At 40.7% G+C, this 17,437-nt stretch overlaps 2 protein-coding genes across 2 annotated transcripts; both read right to left on the bottom strand.

The window, feature by feature from the left end:
- Positions 1-515: 515 nt before the first annotated feature.
- On the bottom strand, positions 516-16,678 carry LOC6501281 (serine-rich adhesin for platelets). Its single transcript, XM_001954876.4, has 3 exons — positions 16,115-16,678; positions 6,860-7,112; positions 516-2,443 (listed from the first exon to the last, which is right to left on the bottom strand). The coding sequence occupies exons 2-3, from the start codon at positions 7,059-7,061 to the stop codon at positions 1,836-1,838; spliced, it is 810 nt and encodes a 269-aa protein (XP_001954912.1). The 5' UTR covers positions 7,062-7,112; positions 16,115-16,678; the 3' UTR covers positions 516-1,835.
- LOC26515136 lies at positions 3,304-4,565 on the bottom strand. The gene has a single exon (XM_014911901.3). It carries the CDS (start codon positions 4,433-4,435, stop codon positions 3,377-3,379), a length of 1,059 nt encoding a protein of 352 aa, XP_014767387.1. The 5' UTR covers positions 4,436-4,565; the 3' UTR covers positions 3,304-3,376.
- Positions 16,679-17,437: the final 759 nt, after the last annotated feature.

The raw sequence follows: 17,437 nt of genomic DNA, 5'->3' as shown, positions 1-17,437 counted from the left end.
GATTTTAAGATTAATAAGCTGCATTTAACACCGTATGAATAAAAATATGGGTTTTTCTTCGCGAATCTTCATTTGCGGGTATTCTTACATTTATTATTATCAAAATGATCAAACAGGGGAAGGAAAAGGCGAATCACGGCCTCAAAAAAAAGCACAAATCAAGTTCTGGCCCCCACAGTTTCTGGTATTGTCTGTGGACTGTTGGACGGATGGGTAATAAAACCTCTTCAGTGTCAAGTACAATGAGCATATAACTCACTTGTGGCTCGTAAATCACGTGTCTCTCAAACAGATGAGGACGTGACTGGAGTTCAAAATATACTGAAGAAAACAACGGCTAATGAAACAATGTTGTGAGCAAATAATACAAAATACGGATCAGCTATAAAAGCATAATCATATCAAAATGATTGAATAAAGTCAGAAGAAGTATTATCAGATCTACTATTTATTTTTCACCCATCCCACCTTTTAGCTAAGAAGTCCTTTAAACAAAAATAACAACGAAGAATGTATAATTTTTTACTAATTTTATTGATGAAATCATTGTTGCGAGTTTTATGATTCTTACTTTTTCCTCTAAACAATATGGAAAATGTCAGCTATCTTAATTTGAATAAAACTTTTAGAATTGGAAAGATTTGCTTTTCGTTATCATTTAATATGGTTAACACCCTTTTTAGCATTTTGATAGTTTCCATAGTTTTGGATTATTTTTGAAATTGATCGGGAATCATTATTCATTAATACCGATCAGTGTTAATTACGTATAGTGGTTTTTTGTATTGAACAAATTGCTTTGAATGTCAATCAAATATTACTACAGTAGAACTCCAATTATCCGAACTCCGACTATCCGAATCGCCGATTATCCGAATCACAAGTCTTGACTTGACTTGCCTTAACTTGCCGTTGTGCCTACACTGACTTCCCCCCGCGATTGTTTGTTTTGATTAAAAAGTGTAATATTCACTTGCTCGAGGACGCTACTCTTTCGCTATGGCTTACTTTTGTTTGTGCGTGTACAATACTGTATTGTTTATATACCATGGCTTCGAAAAGAAAACGAAAATCCGATTATCCGAATATTTGATTATCCGAATGGGTCCCGGTCCCCTTTAATTCGGATAATTGGAGTTCTACTGTAGATCTATTTGTTGTATAAGCGAAAAGCGTCGTGGGGTTTCATTGATTATGCCTGGTTTGTTCTAGATACATTAATATTCCTATTTATGTGGTTGTTTAATTTATTATAAATTAATTCTTGACCGTATAAACTGTTAAACATAAAAATGACTTAACTTCTATAGATAAAGATACACTTTTGGACTTTTTTGGGATTTATATAAATATTTTTTTTTGTGTGTAAATGTTAGCGTAGCTTTTTATGTTGTATTTTTAAATTGTTAAGCTTTGATGTATTAATTTATAAAGTTAATCAGTACGAATTTCTCAAAATATAGCCCCTGAATAAATGTTCTTTCTGGACGTGTAGAAAGTGTTTTTGAAAGTTGTTGGATTATTGACTTTTTGTTTAGTAACATTCACTAAATTCAGCAAAGATTTGTTAATTTATATCGAAATTTAAAAATAAACACCCCAGAAATAGGCAACACTCTTTGTATCCGCGAAATGTTGCAGCAACATGTTGCAAATTTTCCCTCCATTTTTTCTGCCTACTTGAGTTTAAGTAAAAAATGAAAAATAAATATAAATTAAATGTTATTTTTCGATTGATTGCCTAAAAAAATGGGTTATTTAAATTATAAATCATTCCCTTCGTCCAGAAAGGATGGGGCGTGGTTTAGTGTGTTTTTTTTTAATCAAGACAGAACCTAGTGGCGCAACAGCATGTTGCTCACCTTGGGCTCGGTCTTGGGGGTGATCTTTTCGCGAAATTCTCTGTTCTCCGGATTGGCCAGCACCGAGGCAATAAACTCCGACGTCTCCAGCTGCAACTGTGCCAGTCGCTTCTGCAGCAGCTTGTTGCGTTGCACCAACTTAATGGTCTTGATGGCAATCGAGAGCAGTCCGTCGCTGTTGTGCTGGAAGTGCTGCTTTTTGCCCACCTCCCGGTCGCCAAACTCATAGCCACTATCACTGCCGCTGTCATTGGTCTCCGCGTCCGCCACAACGGGCATTTCTTCGCGGGATCGATTGTGATTGCTGTTCCGGTGATTGCCGTTTATGGCCGTTTTTGGCTGTAATACTGTCTTGATGTTGTCCTCGCTGCTGGAATGTTGCTGCTGTTGTTGCAGGTACTGGTGTCGCACATTCGGGTAGCTGTCGTCTTCCAGCTGCATCTGATCCAAGGACTCCGCCTCAGTGTCCACTCCACTGCTGGTGTCCGTTGAGGAGGTCACCTTGCTGGCAGAATGAGTATATCTCCGTTGCAGTCTCGCGTGGCGGCGGCGATTCGAGGATGTGACCGATCCTTTGGCAACTGCAAGGTAAGGAATCAAGGTTAATTACTTTAAATATTTAATGAAAAATTCTGCACAAAAAGTATTCTTGATTTAAGTTTTAAAGTAAAAGGTTGTGTGTCAGCATTTTAGTCCTATATTTGAATTTTTGAAAGCTAATCAGGTGGGTTGTCAACCGCTCTCGCAATCTATGACCATGTTGATTTCTGCCGTGTCGAGTGTGCTTATTTTTTTTTGTATTTTGTATGTGGGAATCGCGTGTGGGCTAAAAACGTGACCAGCACCGGGGCCAATCGTTCCGGCGTTGACGACGCGTTTCGCATCAATTCGCAGTCGCAACGGTTTTGTAACGCTCATTTGCAACCATCAGCTGTTGATAGTCATGACAATGAGCCCCCAGACATGGCTGCACTCAAAAAATAAGTATATTTAAAACATTTTAAATTAATTTGATTTTTATTCATTATATTGATGTAACATTTTATTCTTTTAATTACATAAATATTAAATAACAATTTCCCAAAGTTGTTTTTTCCCTCAGTACTCAATTTTGACAGTCGTCGTTTTCTCGGCCATGTCTGTGGTCAGGGTCATGACGTACTGGCTCTCAGTTAACAGAGCACATGGCCCAGCACTCGGTCCGCAGTCCGGACTCCGGGAAATGAAATCAACCCAATGCACCCGACCAATATACGCCGTGTGTTTGTGATTCGTAAATATACAATTTACTGCAGCGACTACAATCGGCCAAGTGCAGCGAAACGTGAGAGTTGGAGGTTGGCTGGGAGGAATCAATTAGCCTCCTCCAATGGTGTGAAAAGGAAAAGTGGAACACGACGACGACGTCACTTCCCAGTCGATAAGGTATTGCCCGAGGAAGTAGATTAAATATCCATACTTGTGTTTATTATATGGTAAACAATTAAATGCAACACATAATAGTACATATTATATTAAGTTTCAGCAGTATCATCTATACGAGCCGATGAAATTTGAATCATTTCCGCAAGTGCTGATGCCACGGCTACGGTCATAATAAAGTGGGTGGAGTTATCATGGGCGGATACGTTCCGTTTATAGCCAAACATGGCCAGATTTCGCTCCAACTCTTTGTGCAGCTCCCCCATGAAGCCCACCAACTCGTTGACTTCCTCCTTAAATTCCGTCAGTTCGCGCTTCATCCGATTTTTGCTCAAATAGGCGGCATTGCGTTTCGCGAACCGAATGGCGTGCCTGTGGCCCGTGGTGGAGGACTCCCGTTTCGAGATCTTGGCATTGATCAGGTAGGTATACCGTTCCTTGCACACATTCAGTTCAGCGGATACTTGCTGGGTCCACTCCAGAAACTCTTCGGATTGCTTACTCAGCTTCCGCAAAGTATGCTCCATGGTACAGAGATGGCCTCGCATCTGGGTGAGGATTTCTCGAAGTTCCCGGTATCGGCATATAATCTCATCTATTTCGCACTGGAGCCGGTGGTGGGCGTGGCGTAAGTTTCGTGCCTCTATTTGTTCATCGCAGCTCAGCTGCTTAACCTTTGACTTTTTGGATTGAGCAGCGGTGGACTTAATGGTGCTTTCCAAATCCTGGCGCCGTTCCTCCAACTTCCTGCACCTGCGCTGTAATTTGGTAATGATCTCCTCGGCCTCATCCTCCGGCTGAGCCTCCTCGCTCTCAGTTTCGGTGCTCGCCTCCATCTGTCGTTTTTTGATCGCCAACTGCATGTGTTCGATCCGGCGGATCAGGCAGTCGATATCGTGAACCATCAGCAGGCCCCGAGTTTTGTCGTCTGACCCAGTGTCTGTATCAAGGTAACTAAGCGCCAATTCTTCCTCCTCTCCCAGTGTGGAGAAGCTTACGGTCTCATCGTAGTCAAAGATTTCCAAAGGGGGCCCCTTAATAGTTCGATTTATGATGTCGATGCGGTCCAGTGGCAGTTTGGCGCATTCTGGCAAGGATTGGACGCTTTTCACAGTTTGCAAATCGTGTGGAATTGTATTTGGTTCATTCATTTTGATGTAATATTCCTTCTCCTAATATACTTCGCTTTGTGTATTTTCTATACTTTCAGATACTATTGAATTTGTTTGTTTTCGAACAAGGGAAATGTTTAATCTATTTACCTACTTTGGTTTTGGATTCCATACATCCAAAATCGTTTAAGGTATTAAGGTCAAAATCAGATACACATTGGTAAAGCACAGGTCCTTAAATTACCCTTAAAATCCTTCCAATAAGTCTCAGCGGCTGATCGATAGAGAATTGTCCTATAACTCCCCTTGTCCCATGTAGCCCTTTCTATTAATTTGTTAATTTTGAGTATGATTTCTGTGCTTTTGGCCGGCATGGCTGGCAAAACCTCGTCATCGTCGAGCAAGTGGGTGAGTAAGTGGCGATTGCACGTGCCTCGTTCCGTTCTCGGTGAATCAGCCAGCGGTTATGCTTGAAAATACAATTTTAAATACCTAAATTCAAGGCGCCGAACGAGGGCATTGTCAGGGGCGATAGCAGCCCCACGGGGCCACGCCCCCCCATCCCAAGGGAGGAAAGTAAGGTACGAGGGCAGGGCCAAGATGTCGGGAGGCCTGCACGTGGCAACACCACACCCATTTTTTATTTCATCAGGTTGTGTGTGTAAATTTCGCTTGATGTTTATTTTTATGTGTGGCTGGAAATTAGCAGGCTACAACGAGCACAAATAAAAAGCAACAATGCCAACAACAGCAATGCTTTCAATGAATTCACATTCAATATGGCTCCAATAAAGTCAGCAGCAGCAACGGCAACGGCAACACCAACACCAACACCAACAGTAACAACAAAATGAGCAAAGTTGGCTAAAAGCAAGCGGAGCAAATGTGCAAAACATGTAAATAAAGAGCCAGCAAAAGTGGCACACAGCAGCAAAAATACAAACGTGTGGAGGTTATGACACATACCCTCGTCTACCAGCCTCACCCATTACCCCCTTGGTTTTGCGAAACAATTTCTTGGAAAAAATCTAGGTAAACGTTTTAACATTTTCACTTGCCTAATGAGTATTCATTGAGCATAATTGGCTTGCTCTTTGTGGTTTGAGTGTCTTTTATTGAGTTTGAGTGTACCAATTCTAAGAATTGGTATGAATATATATTTAACAAGAAAGGAAAGCTAACTTCGGGCGGAGCCGAAGTTGATATACCCTTGCAGTTCAGTCGCAGTCCGCTAGGTGGCGCCACGCATCTTATATTATTAGATATATAGAAGATCGTATATAGTCGGCCGATCCTAATGAAATTTGGCAAATCAGATTATTTTGTCCAAAATAGAATCTGTACCAAGTCCCATCTTTCTAACTTAAAAAACACCAAAGTTATGCCAATTCTGATCGTTGTATGACAGCTATAGGATATAGTCGGCCGATCCTTATGAAATTTTGTACACAAGATATTTTGGTCAAATATAACATGTGTGGAAAGTCCCAACCCTCTAACTTAAAAAACACTAAAGTTATGGCATTTCCGATCAATCAGTTATATGGCAGCTATAGGATATAGTCGACCGATCCCGGCCGTTCCGACTTATATACTGCCTGCAAAGGAAAGAAGGGTGTGTGCAAAGTTTCAACTCGATAGCTTCAAAACTGAGAGACTAGTTTGCGTAGAAACGGACAGACGGACAGACGGACAGACGGACATGCTCATATCGACTCAGGAGGTGATCCTGATCAAGAATATATATACTTTATAGGGTCGGAGATGTCTCCTTCACTGCGTTGCACACTTTTGACCAAAATTATAATACCCTCTGCAAGGGTATAAAAATAGTCATGCAGCCCTAAACTGTTTATATAAATTTTATCTAACCAGATTTCTGGTTCGATGCTGTCTTATCTAACAAAAGCCACACAGCCGGAAGAAGCATCTGGAGTCTCGATTGCTGACGCAAATTGTTGTGGCATAACCCCGGACTCGCGTGCCAGAACAACCTGCAACTGGTGGAGGTAGCAACAACAGCATTAGCCATAAAACATGGAGGGCAACACGTGAAGCCTTCAACGCTCAGCCCTGCGCTCGGGGCACGTGCATGTGTATAGTTTTTCAATGAGGAAATGGGGAAACGGGAACACACACACCGAGAGCTCGGAGCTACGGAGCTCAGATCCGATGGGCGGCAGTGGGTGGGTCGAGTTTACATAAATTAATTAATCATGACCGAGTAACGTGAGCGAAGAAACTGGTCGGAGGAACAGAACCAGCAAGTCAGTCAGCCGGCGACTCTTATATTGACAATGCAAGCTTGTTAAACTATATAAAAGGCAATGTTACGTATACGCCCCGTTCGCCTACAGTTGACAGTTGGCGTTAAAAATACACTGAGAAAGTATTTCAAGTGTTCTGGTTTGATGTAATTTGAGCTGATTCGCCACATAACCTTAAAGTTGTCAGCCAACTTACCATAACTGAGAACCGAACTGTTTCGCGTTGCTCCTGCGGCAGCCCCCGATGCAGACGGCGATGAGGACGATGACGAAGTTGACGAGGATGCGGTGGCGACTGTGATGGCTGCGGTGGTTGATGAAATGGCGGCTGTGGCCACGCCATGATGTCGCCTCGAGTCCCGCATCTGTTTCTTATCCGAGCATATGGTGGGTGCCATTTTATTAGTGCGTCTTTTTCTTGTTCTCCTCTGGCAGCGTGTGTGCAAACACTGCAATGTGAATGTAAATAAAAACACTGAATTAATTGGCCGCCAAATTGATTAATCGATTCAACGATTCGGGCATAAAATAACCCACCGCGTTGCACGCGCCGGACAATAAAAAGAAATCGAATACAATTTCAAAATAAATTAAAGAAACAATCGCAGACGAGTTCGTTTAACTTTCCTTCAAATCGTTCTGTTCTCTGGCTCTTGCAGATATTTTTTAACAAAAAAGAATACAGAATTCTTTTCTTTAAGCATTAGTCGAGAGCAGGATATGACGGTATCGTAAATTCTGTGTACTCCAATGATTTTATAAAACCGCAAAACGGAAGCTCCATGGTATCGCATTGTGTATTCTGGGAAATTTTAACGAGTATTGTTCAAGTCCCCACTCAAACCCACAAAGAAACCGCAAAATCTCCTTGTGTTCATATCACACTACTTTGATAATGGTTTCTTTATATTTTCAGTTTATTTTAAGTCAAACACTTCTCAAGTGGCTTAATTAGATTTATGGCTTGTTTCTTTAATGTTTGAGTCAAGTCTCAAGAACTCATTAAACTTTGAAAAATCTATGCCACCGAATAACCACTTTCCCCAAGATCGACCCAACTAATCCAGTTTGCCATTAAAACTACATTAATCACTCCACTCCGGACAGGCAATCAATGTCCCTCTGGCCTCCACAAGTCCAAAGTTCAGAGCCACGAATAAGTCGCGGCCAATCTGAGAGTTGACATTTTGGCGCACAAACAGTAAGCGTGGGTCTTGGCCCCGAAAACAGAATTTAATATGACGCATCCGCTCAACTCAGCTCAGCTCGATTCGGGCTCATTTAGCGTGTCGTTGCAAATCCTGGCTAACGACCATCAGACGAAACTTAAAGTGAATTTTTTTTGGGGTCTGAGGGAGTGGGTTTGGACGGAATATTGATGGGAAAGCATTTTGGCGGGCCAACGAAATTGCTCAAGTGGCGGCAGTGTCGGCAGTGGCGGCTGTTGCCTGTCAGGAGATGAGCCCCGCCCGGCGGCAGTCATATTCAAATTGAAAAACGCCCGAAAATCAGCCGAGGCCGAGGCCGGGGCTGTTGACGGCACGTGTACCTCTTGAGTGTAATTACATTTGGTAAAAGCGTTCGCGACGAGGATGATGAAATGTTTGCGGCCCTTGACGGCATTTTACCGACCTGTCTTTCCCCACCACCTTGATAGGTAGTCCCCTACCTCGCACCCTCTACCCTAAGCAGTTAAAATACTTGTGGGCGGTTAAGAAGATTTCTATCCACCCTGACCTTCCCACCCAGAGGCTCACCGTCCTATCAGGTCGTTGTCAATGCGCCAATATGAGCTGAAATTACATTTCATTATTTATGCTTCAGCCGTCATCGGATAGTTAAAGCCTCCAAGGCTGATCCGAGTCAAGGAGAGTGCTAGGACCACCGAGAAAAAATAAATGCGGCATTATAGAGAATATAAATATAGAGTATTCAGATGAACTAAGATTATTCAGATTATTTTCAGATGATTCTATCTTATAAATTACATTTAAACTATTTTTCTTTCGGTGCACTTATCCGGCCAAGTCGTCCCTTAAGCGATGGCAGGGAAATGTCTGTAACAAAAGACCGAAATGTGCGTAACAAATACTAAGCCCCAACGAATTGCCCCAGTGGCAAATTTTATGCGGCGCGTGCGGGCCTTTAAGAAGGAAAATTAAGGAGGCCTGCCTGGCCATAAGGAAGCCATTGTGCTGGGCTAGAGAAAGTTCTACAAAGCACTGACTCGCTTTAAGGTTGAGTTTTTATCTGTTCGAGGAACAATTTGTGGCACGTTTTCATTGAGCAGAGACACCTGTTGATCGGCTACCCCCCTCTGACTGCGTGGAGGTCAAGTCAATCAAGCAACTTTGATGAGATTTCCCGCTGCGTGCCTACAAATTAGCCAATAATTGTTGAACATGACACGCCACAAAAAACACACGCACTGTTGTCAGCTGTCAAAGCAGGGAAAAAGCACAAAAAAAACCACATGAAACCCAAAAACTAAGGAGAAACAAAGGAATCTGCTTATAGCAATGACTTTTCACACGCCATCAGAAAACGGAAGGGAAATTTGATTTTCTCTTTTTCTTTGTCATATTATGGGGCTTCTGTTTTTTTGGTTTTGTTTTTGCAAATTGCCGGGGCATCACTGTGGCAGACAATTGTGTCCGGCGGCAACATCACAAAGACAAGAGCCAACAAAATATTGTCAAGAAAGAAGAGTTCAGGGAACCTGTTCCTTATTGCTTTTTGAAAAAGCATACAACTGCGGTTAAAAAACTAAAAACAGATAAGTATTTTGGTTTGAAAATAAACTAAATTATTGAGAAATACATTTTAAAATGTTTCAAATATTTTTTTGAGTTGAAACTCGATTTTGAATTGAATTGTAAACTCGAAACCATGTTTTTTGAAAAATATAAATATTATCGGTAAAAAATCAAAAAATTCTGACATGTAAGAAGTATAAATTTTTATCCTTAATATTTTAAAATTCTTCTCATTCATTTTTTTTAATACTATCTTGTTAGTCACAACTGTTGCTTGCAAAAGGCGTTGCCATTTGACGAATTATTTGTCATGAGTAATTTAAAACCCTGCCGGGCACTACAATATTGTACCCTCACATATGCCAACATACGACTGTCAGTACTCTGTTAGACGTCTCCTCAGACATGTGGGTATAAATATGTAAATGAGTGCGTGGTCAGGTGAAGCCGTCTCGTCTCGTCTCGCCTGGCCTTTGTTAGTGTTGGCACGAAAAGCGTTTTAAGTTGCACTGGGGTATCGTTTCTCTAAATGCTCGCCTCCATCTTCTGTACGGCTGGGTACTTAAAATATTCATTACTAAAATGAGGTCTACAATTATCTAGCAAGCGGTGAAATTGTAACTATTTCTTTGTCCTTCACGGCGTATACTTAATATTATTCTTAGCTGCTTGAGTGAAAATTCCTTTTGCTTTCTAATTACTGTCACGATGTAATCTGTAATGGGCATTCCTTTCATTTTTACCTTATCTAATAAACTTACACGCGCCGACCATTTTAAAGACGCCGCCAGCGAAATAAAATCCCATCTATATAAAACTTTCCGCTGCATGTGTATTTTATGACTATTCCTTACTTTTTTGTTTACTTGCGGCATGTTTGTCCAAGATTTGTTTATTCTTTTCAGCTAATACCCTATGTTTCTTGGGATGGTATAGGAACTATTGTGGGAAAGTAAGAGTATTATTACCAACTAAATTTACAAAGAGGATATTAGAGGATTAAAAGCATACAGAGGATATTAAAAGTTTGACATTTTTGGAGTGTATGATTAGTTGATAAAGTCAACCTAAGCCCATTACTTATTTTCACTTAGTTGGAGCTGCCCCTTGGTACAGCTATTCCTTCTACCACAACGTGAAAGTGCTAATTTTTTCATTCTTATCGCGGCACATGCGCCAAAAAGTCCAGACGGCAACAGGGGCCAACAAAAACTATCAACTAAAAGCCAACAACTACACTCCACAAGGCAATCTGAATGCGTCATAATTGTTTTTAGATACGGTTAAGTTGGGGAAAAACGTGGCCAAAGTGGGGATAGCCTCCGAATCGGGAGCTTGGGGGAGGCTCAAAGGCCAGGCACCACCAGCGACATATGCTAAGAGCGGTCTAGACGGAGTCCAAAGATTAGCGAGCTCAATAGATCAGATCGGGCTGCATGATGATGAAATTTTAGGTTACCCAATGGAACACGACGACAGGCGATAAAAATTTATGATGGCTGACGAGGAAAGCAAATAAATGCCAAAAAAAAAGCATTAAATGAGACACACGTGTCCCAAATTATGACTTCTCGATAAGAGGAAACCAATAACAGTCAAGACATGGCTGAAATAAAACAACAACCCGGAACACCACATAAAAAAAACACACATGGATGGGCTCTCAGAGACAAAAAGACCAAAAGATTCTGCGCTCGTCTGGCTTCCATTTGCAATCGAACAGAGATTTCTGTTTAAGACAACCAACAATCCAGGCCCCAATCTTCAGTTAATCTTCTCGCATTTATTTTGAGAAGCATCCATCAGAAGATTGTTTACCTATTTGATTTTAAAGCTTTGCATCTGTAAGTAAGTCTGACTTCCCTTCCTTTTTTAACTGATTTTTTATGACAAATGAGTGGGAAATAAAATCCTAGTCTTTTGTTTTCTGTTCCGCTACTCAGACGAATATGATATATCCCCGTACATTAATCAACAGCCTAATTAGCTAAACGTCTCAATGCCTAAAGCCTCAATAAACCATGGTTGGGTCGAAAAAGCGAAACCAGATCTCGCACAGACATAAAACACAAATGTGATTGATACAGGTCGTGCGTCACTAATTGATAGACCTCCTCAGATATTTGCATTTTGAAGACATAAGAGTGCGTTTTGGGTTCGATTTTATTATTCAACTTTTATTAATTTCATTTTATGGGCTAATTGGATCGTGGGTAGAGGAATGATAGGCTATCCATTGTTATCTTCGATTTTTATAGAATTTTATGATTCGAAAACATAAATTAAGATTTGGAAGTGTTTGGGTGTTTGACATTTTGTCGACAATAATTCCGGTTGGCTTGTTTCATTGGCACATCATAAAAATGTTATGCCCCCCGTCTTTAATATTAATTAATTGATTTCTTCAGCACGTGTGTTTGCTTTGCGAGGGAAACAGAGCGTATACTCAATATGCTAAAAGCGTATACTTGATATTTGTGTCGCGTCTATACGTTCTGAATTAAATATGTATTTCTTACTGAGCAAATTGAAATAAGTTTTCTTTAGAAATCAAACTAAAATGACCCCAAAGTAACTCTGTCAAGTCAATAAAAACTTGTTCGACATGTAATCCATTTGTTTCATTAATTAATTGTAAACAGACATTCGTAATATAAATAATTAACAAAGTAGGTCAAGTTAATTTTTATCTGTGACACAAAAAGTTAAGCAACAAAAGATTAAACAATTCTCACGATTATTTGTCTGTTTTTTTCAGCAGAATCTTGAACTTTATAAAGGTGTGACTTTCAGGAATCACACGAACAAGCGATTATGTTTTTTTAACCAAGGAGAATTATTCGCTCGTGTGTTCATAAGTTAGACTTAAGGTCTCCTGGGCTAAATGTGAGTCAGGCTGACGGTGTCAGAGATCGTCTCTTTGAAAGCAGCCGGCTTTGAGCTGCCGGCTCACATGACTCGAAGCTGCCCGGATTAGTTACAAAAGAGTCGACGGATGGCCAAAACAGTTCACTGACAGTAGCCACCGACGGGGCATCCCCACAAAAACAAAACAAAGTATTTATATATTTGTACATATATGAGTATTAGAAGGCAGCTGAAGAGTAAAACCAGAAACGGCGCGTGTTGGCCAGTCCCCTTTCCTCGCTCTAGTCACAATGCCCGGCCTTTGTTTAATTTATGTTTGCCTAGTCTGTGTCTCTACGCTTTGAATGGCAGTGAAATATAATTCGCTAATGTGGTCATAAAATGAGCAAAAAAAGTATATAGCGAAACGGGAGACCGAGAGACAATAGATGGCAACAACAATTGAGCGATTATTGCTTGTTTTGGCCACACGTGCGGCTCATTTATGAAGGAGAAATGTCGAAATAGTCGGGATGGGGCAGGTCGGTTTACTTTGCTTCCGTCAAAGCGGGCATTTTCTCAAACAAACCAACACTTTGGCAAATATTCGCCGCGCGTGCACTCATTTACAGTTACATTTATTAAGGCGTGTGTGTCTATCGTTATTGGGTCAGCAATTAGCTCTACACACATACTATATATAAACAGAGATATAGAATAAATAGTAGTGGTAGTGTCGTAGCAGATGTCCGAGTATTTGTGGCCAACCCAAGTGCAAACAGCTGTTCTTGGGCAGCTCGAGTGGCACCCTTCAGAAGTGGCCAAGTAATATGCATATTGATTGCCAACATGACAGGACATTTTTCTTGTCAACTTTTCAAATTTGCATAAATTATTAATTTGGAAAGTCTTTCTTTTTCCCCCACAACAAGTCTTTTTTTATGATGCGAATTATAAGTTACGTGGAATCTCATTTATTATACAGGCCTGTTTAACTTTTGCCCAGACAGGAAACCAATTGAATGCCATTTTAATAAGCAAACAATAAAAATACTACACATATGTAAATCCCATCGAGCTCCGCCCATTCTGGGAATTCCAAATGATACGCATACGTCAATATTACGCATACGTCATGTGGGCAACTCTCTAAAGGGAGCGATAACAGAAATTGAAAAACATGTTCCAACTTCCTCAGAATCTTATCGAAACTATAAACGTAATTAAAGTGGTTTAATATCCCTCCGGAAATGGCATAAATTTATGCCATGGGATTTGCATAAATCTCAATGGGATCCCAGTGCCTGATCCCCTTAATAAGCCATTAGCCGAATTAATTAGACTACAAAAAATTAGTCAATTTTTTATTGTTATTTGTGGCGTCTCGTGTTTCACATTTGGCATTCATGGGCCCTCAGTAGCCGTTAGCAATTTCGGATGTTACAGTTTAAAATAATGGCCCCACACACCAGCACCCGCACCCGCACCCGCACCCGCACACGAACACACACAGACGCCACACGTGCGACCAAAAGCACAGACAGATGCCAAACGACAAGACCAAAAGCCAATGCGAAAAGGAGAATTAATTTTGTAGTTGCCTGCATAAATTAAAAATGAAAAAAAAAAAAAAATAGAAAACACAGGCAAAAACAAAGAAGACTTTGTCATTCAATCGCAGCCACAGCAGCAGCTGCGGTAGCCCACTTGGCGATAATTTCATAGACACGAGCACTGCGACCAGACAAGGGCAAGAGAATAAAAACAATAAAAATTTGCACTGCACTGCAAATGGCTATTTCTAGTTCAAGTATTTAGATATATTACATCTCCTAGATGTGTATTATTCACACACATATACAGATTTCTGATAATCCACTGCTTTTTCTTGCAGTGCACTCATGCTAGTGTGCTGGAGAGAGATAAAAGCCGCTCTCCCCTTAATCTGAAACACAAGCCACGGGAGAGCCGGCCAAAAACAATGGACACTCACACAAAGAAAAGCTCACATGCCGTTAATGAACTTTTATGCCACTATCTCTCTTCTGACAACACTCCGCCTGGCCTAGAACGTCTGTTTGTGTGCTGTTGTGTGTGCTCTTATTTTTTATACAGTCGCTTTTTTTCTGATTTTTTTTTATTGAATTAACAACGCACGTGTTGCGCCGGCAAGCTGCGCGCGCTCCCGTTTCTCCACTGCTCCCCATTTGGCTTTTGGGGCCGAGCGGCCGTAGGCATTGCGGTCGCAGTTGGCGTCGCTGTCGATCCGCGTATCAGCGTTTTTATTTTTTTGCTCGTGTTTATATTTATATATCGGATGGGGCTCATATTTTTTTTTATTTTGCTTCTTTTTCTGTTTCGGTTTTGTTTTTGTAATGCGGAACGCGCGCGTTCGACAAAAAATGATAAATCTACGATTATGGGCGTCATGGGGTGTCATGAATGGGGCGGTTTCGGGCACACGCGCAAAAGTTACCTATCATAGATATAGATATGGTGGGGTTCTATGAGCACCTGCATGTGTCCGCAGACTATGTATTTGGACTTCCTGTTGGCATGAGTCTCACAAAAATGGGTAGTCCTTAAATATACAGTCAAAAAAAAGTGTTGATAACTCAATTTATTGGAAATATTCCAATATAAAAATATTCAAGTATATCCTCCCCATTTAAACCTGATTTATTTTAAATTATTTGAAAAACACTTGAATCGAAAGATGTCTCTTCTTTTAAGCATACAATTTGGTTTTCTAAAGAGTATCTATAAGTTAAACGAATTCATTGGTTTCACGAGTAAATAAATAAATAAACAAACAGCTGCCACTTTTAAGTCACAGCTTGACTCAGTTTAGCTGAGCCATCGCTTCTTTTTAGAGCTCTTTTTAGAGGGCAGCTGCAAAAGCTATCCCACCACACAAAAAAACGCGACTTTTCTATTTTTTTTTTATGGAAAAAAAACAAAGGTTTATGTTTATTTGTTGCCCTCTTAGGGAGCATTTCACACGCTCAGGCAACGGGGTTTATATTAAAAAAAACAACAAAGTCTTCGAGCGGAAGTACGCTTTTTTTATCTTATTTCCAGGAATCGGCGAGCTAACAAATAAATTGTGGGATAAGACAAAGTCATGCTGAACTTTTGGTTTGTTTAGTTAAGAAAACAATAAGATATTAGAAAACTAAACTATGTATAAACATTATGAATCCCCACAGAGTGGGAGGCGTATAAATTTCGAAGGACATTTGTTTAGGCCCGAAACCTTTTCGAACTTTATGCTCTTAATGCTTCTCCCAAGGGCTCTCAGCTCTTTACATGTTGTATATTGCTTCATATTTCCAGTTAAGTGGCTCGTAGATGGTTGGGGCTTTCACACACTAATTTTTTATATTTCCATATTTTGTTTACTTTTTGATTCCGAGCTTTAAAAGCCTCACACACACACATGGCAGTATTTGCGAGCTAAAGAAATCAATATTGCGCATACGCCATGTAACCCGACGAAATGCACTTCAGAGCTGCACCAGCGAATGCGAAATGCCAAAGGGCAGGGCCTGCGTCACCCATCGAGCCGACAGATCCTGACCTAAATTCGTCCTTGAGAAGGTGTGGTAAAAAAAAATTGGGGTGGTGGGAGCTACCAGGATAGAGGAAGGGCACTGAGGCAAGCCTAAGCAGCAGCATCTCTAGTTGCGAGAGCTTTCGGCATCGGAAGTCGGCTGTCAAGTGCAATTTTTCCTTTTATTATTATTCCGCGCGGCACGTGTGCCACACAAATGTTGGCAAATGCTAATGCTAATGCTCGGAGATTTATGGCCGCACAACCTTTTCACACACAGCGCTCTGGGACTTACCCGAAATGTTGCAGGAATGATGGGGTAGGTGGGCCTCTTGTACTTCTTTGGGTGTATTTGTGTGTGAGTTGATTTTGTCTTTCCGCTTGGCTAACACGATTGCTTTAATTTAATGCACCCTCATTGGAAATAATGAACAGCATATTCTCGCCAACCGATTCTTGTTGTTTTCACACGCTTTTAATCTATTCTAGGTGGTACGTGGTAGGTACGTGTGTGTGCGAATTCATAGACATTCGCGACGCCAATGGCAACACGCGCGCCAAACAAAACTTTCGCTTTCGTTGCGCGTGGAGCTGTCGAACAACAACAACTACACTAAAAACAGCAGTAACTGCCACACTCACAGACACACTCGCACACCTTACGGCAGTGGCACTCACACGCGCTGGCAAACAACAAACACGGATATGCCGAGTACGTAGACTCTCGTCTTTGAATCCACGAAGCTCTCGAATCCACGAACGCGCCTCTTTCCAGTTTTTTTTTTTTTTTGGCTCGAATGCGAGGCGAGCTGTTCGACAGCCCAGAGCAGAATGAATGCGCCCGTGGACCGAGCGACGTTTTAATGGGAGCTCTGGCCCCAACGTACACCCAGCAAACGTGGCAAAAATGAGTTTGCAAGATAAGCGGATAAGGTGCGAAATTGTATACACTATTCTGGCACTTTTAATTGTTTATAGTTTCAAATTTAATAATAATAATCTTTAAATCAGGTTTTATACACTCAGACCTAATCATTAAGAGCATAGAATTGATTTTCTCAACTGTAATACGGGTCGTATGAGTAACGTTTGTTCTACTAGTTTGTGTTTTCAGTCGTAATACGGGTCGTATGAGTAATGTTTTGCCTCTATTTAAATATTTAACTTTCCTGTCCTACATACAATTTTGATGGAAAATTCAGTTTATTGTATCAGAATTTAAATTTTTAAAATAAAATGGTGTGGTAGAGTACGGGTCGTATGAGTAATTTTTTCTTAAAGGTACAAAATATTCGAAATGAAAATGAAATAAATTCTTAGGTTCAAAAAGTCATAGAACTGCCACTGGTTAATTTAATTTAAGCGCAGATAACATTTATTTGAGTGTTCCACGTTTTTGCTGATTAGTCACTAATTGAGTTTGGTTCGAACTTCGAATATTAATCTCGTTAATATTATCGCCGCTCTTATCAATAAAATTCTATTTTAATTTGTGTACCGTCCAACCATTTTTATGCATGTGCTTCCATCTAAATATTAAGTATTTATAGGTTTAATAAAAACCCATAGCTGCTGTCAGACTTTCTTGATGCAAAAAACGCCCTCAATTCAAAGTGTT

Source organism: Drosophila ananassae, chromosome 2L, assembly GCF_017639315.1.
Source record: "Drosophila ananassae strain 14024-0371.13 chromosome 2L, ASM1763931v2, whole genome shotgun sequence".
Classification (NCBI taxonomy): Eukaryota; Metazoa; Arthropoda; class Insecta; order Diptera; family Drosophilidae; genus Drosophila; species Drosophila ananassae.
The sequence above is the reverse complement of the archived record's forward strand: the minus strand, read 5'-3'. Positions and strand labels throughout refer to the sequence as shown.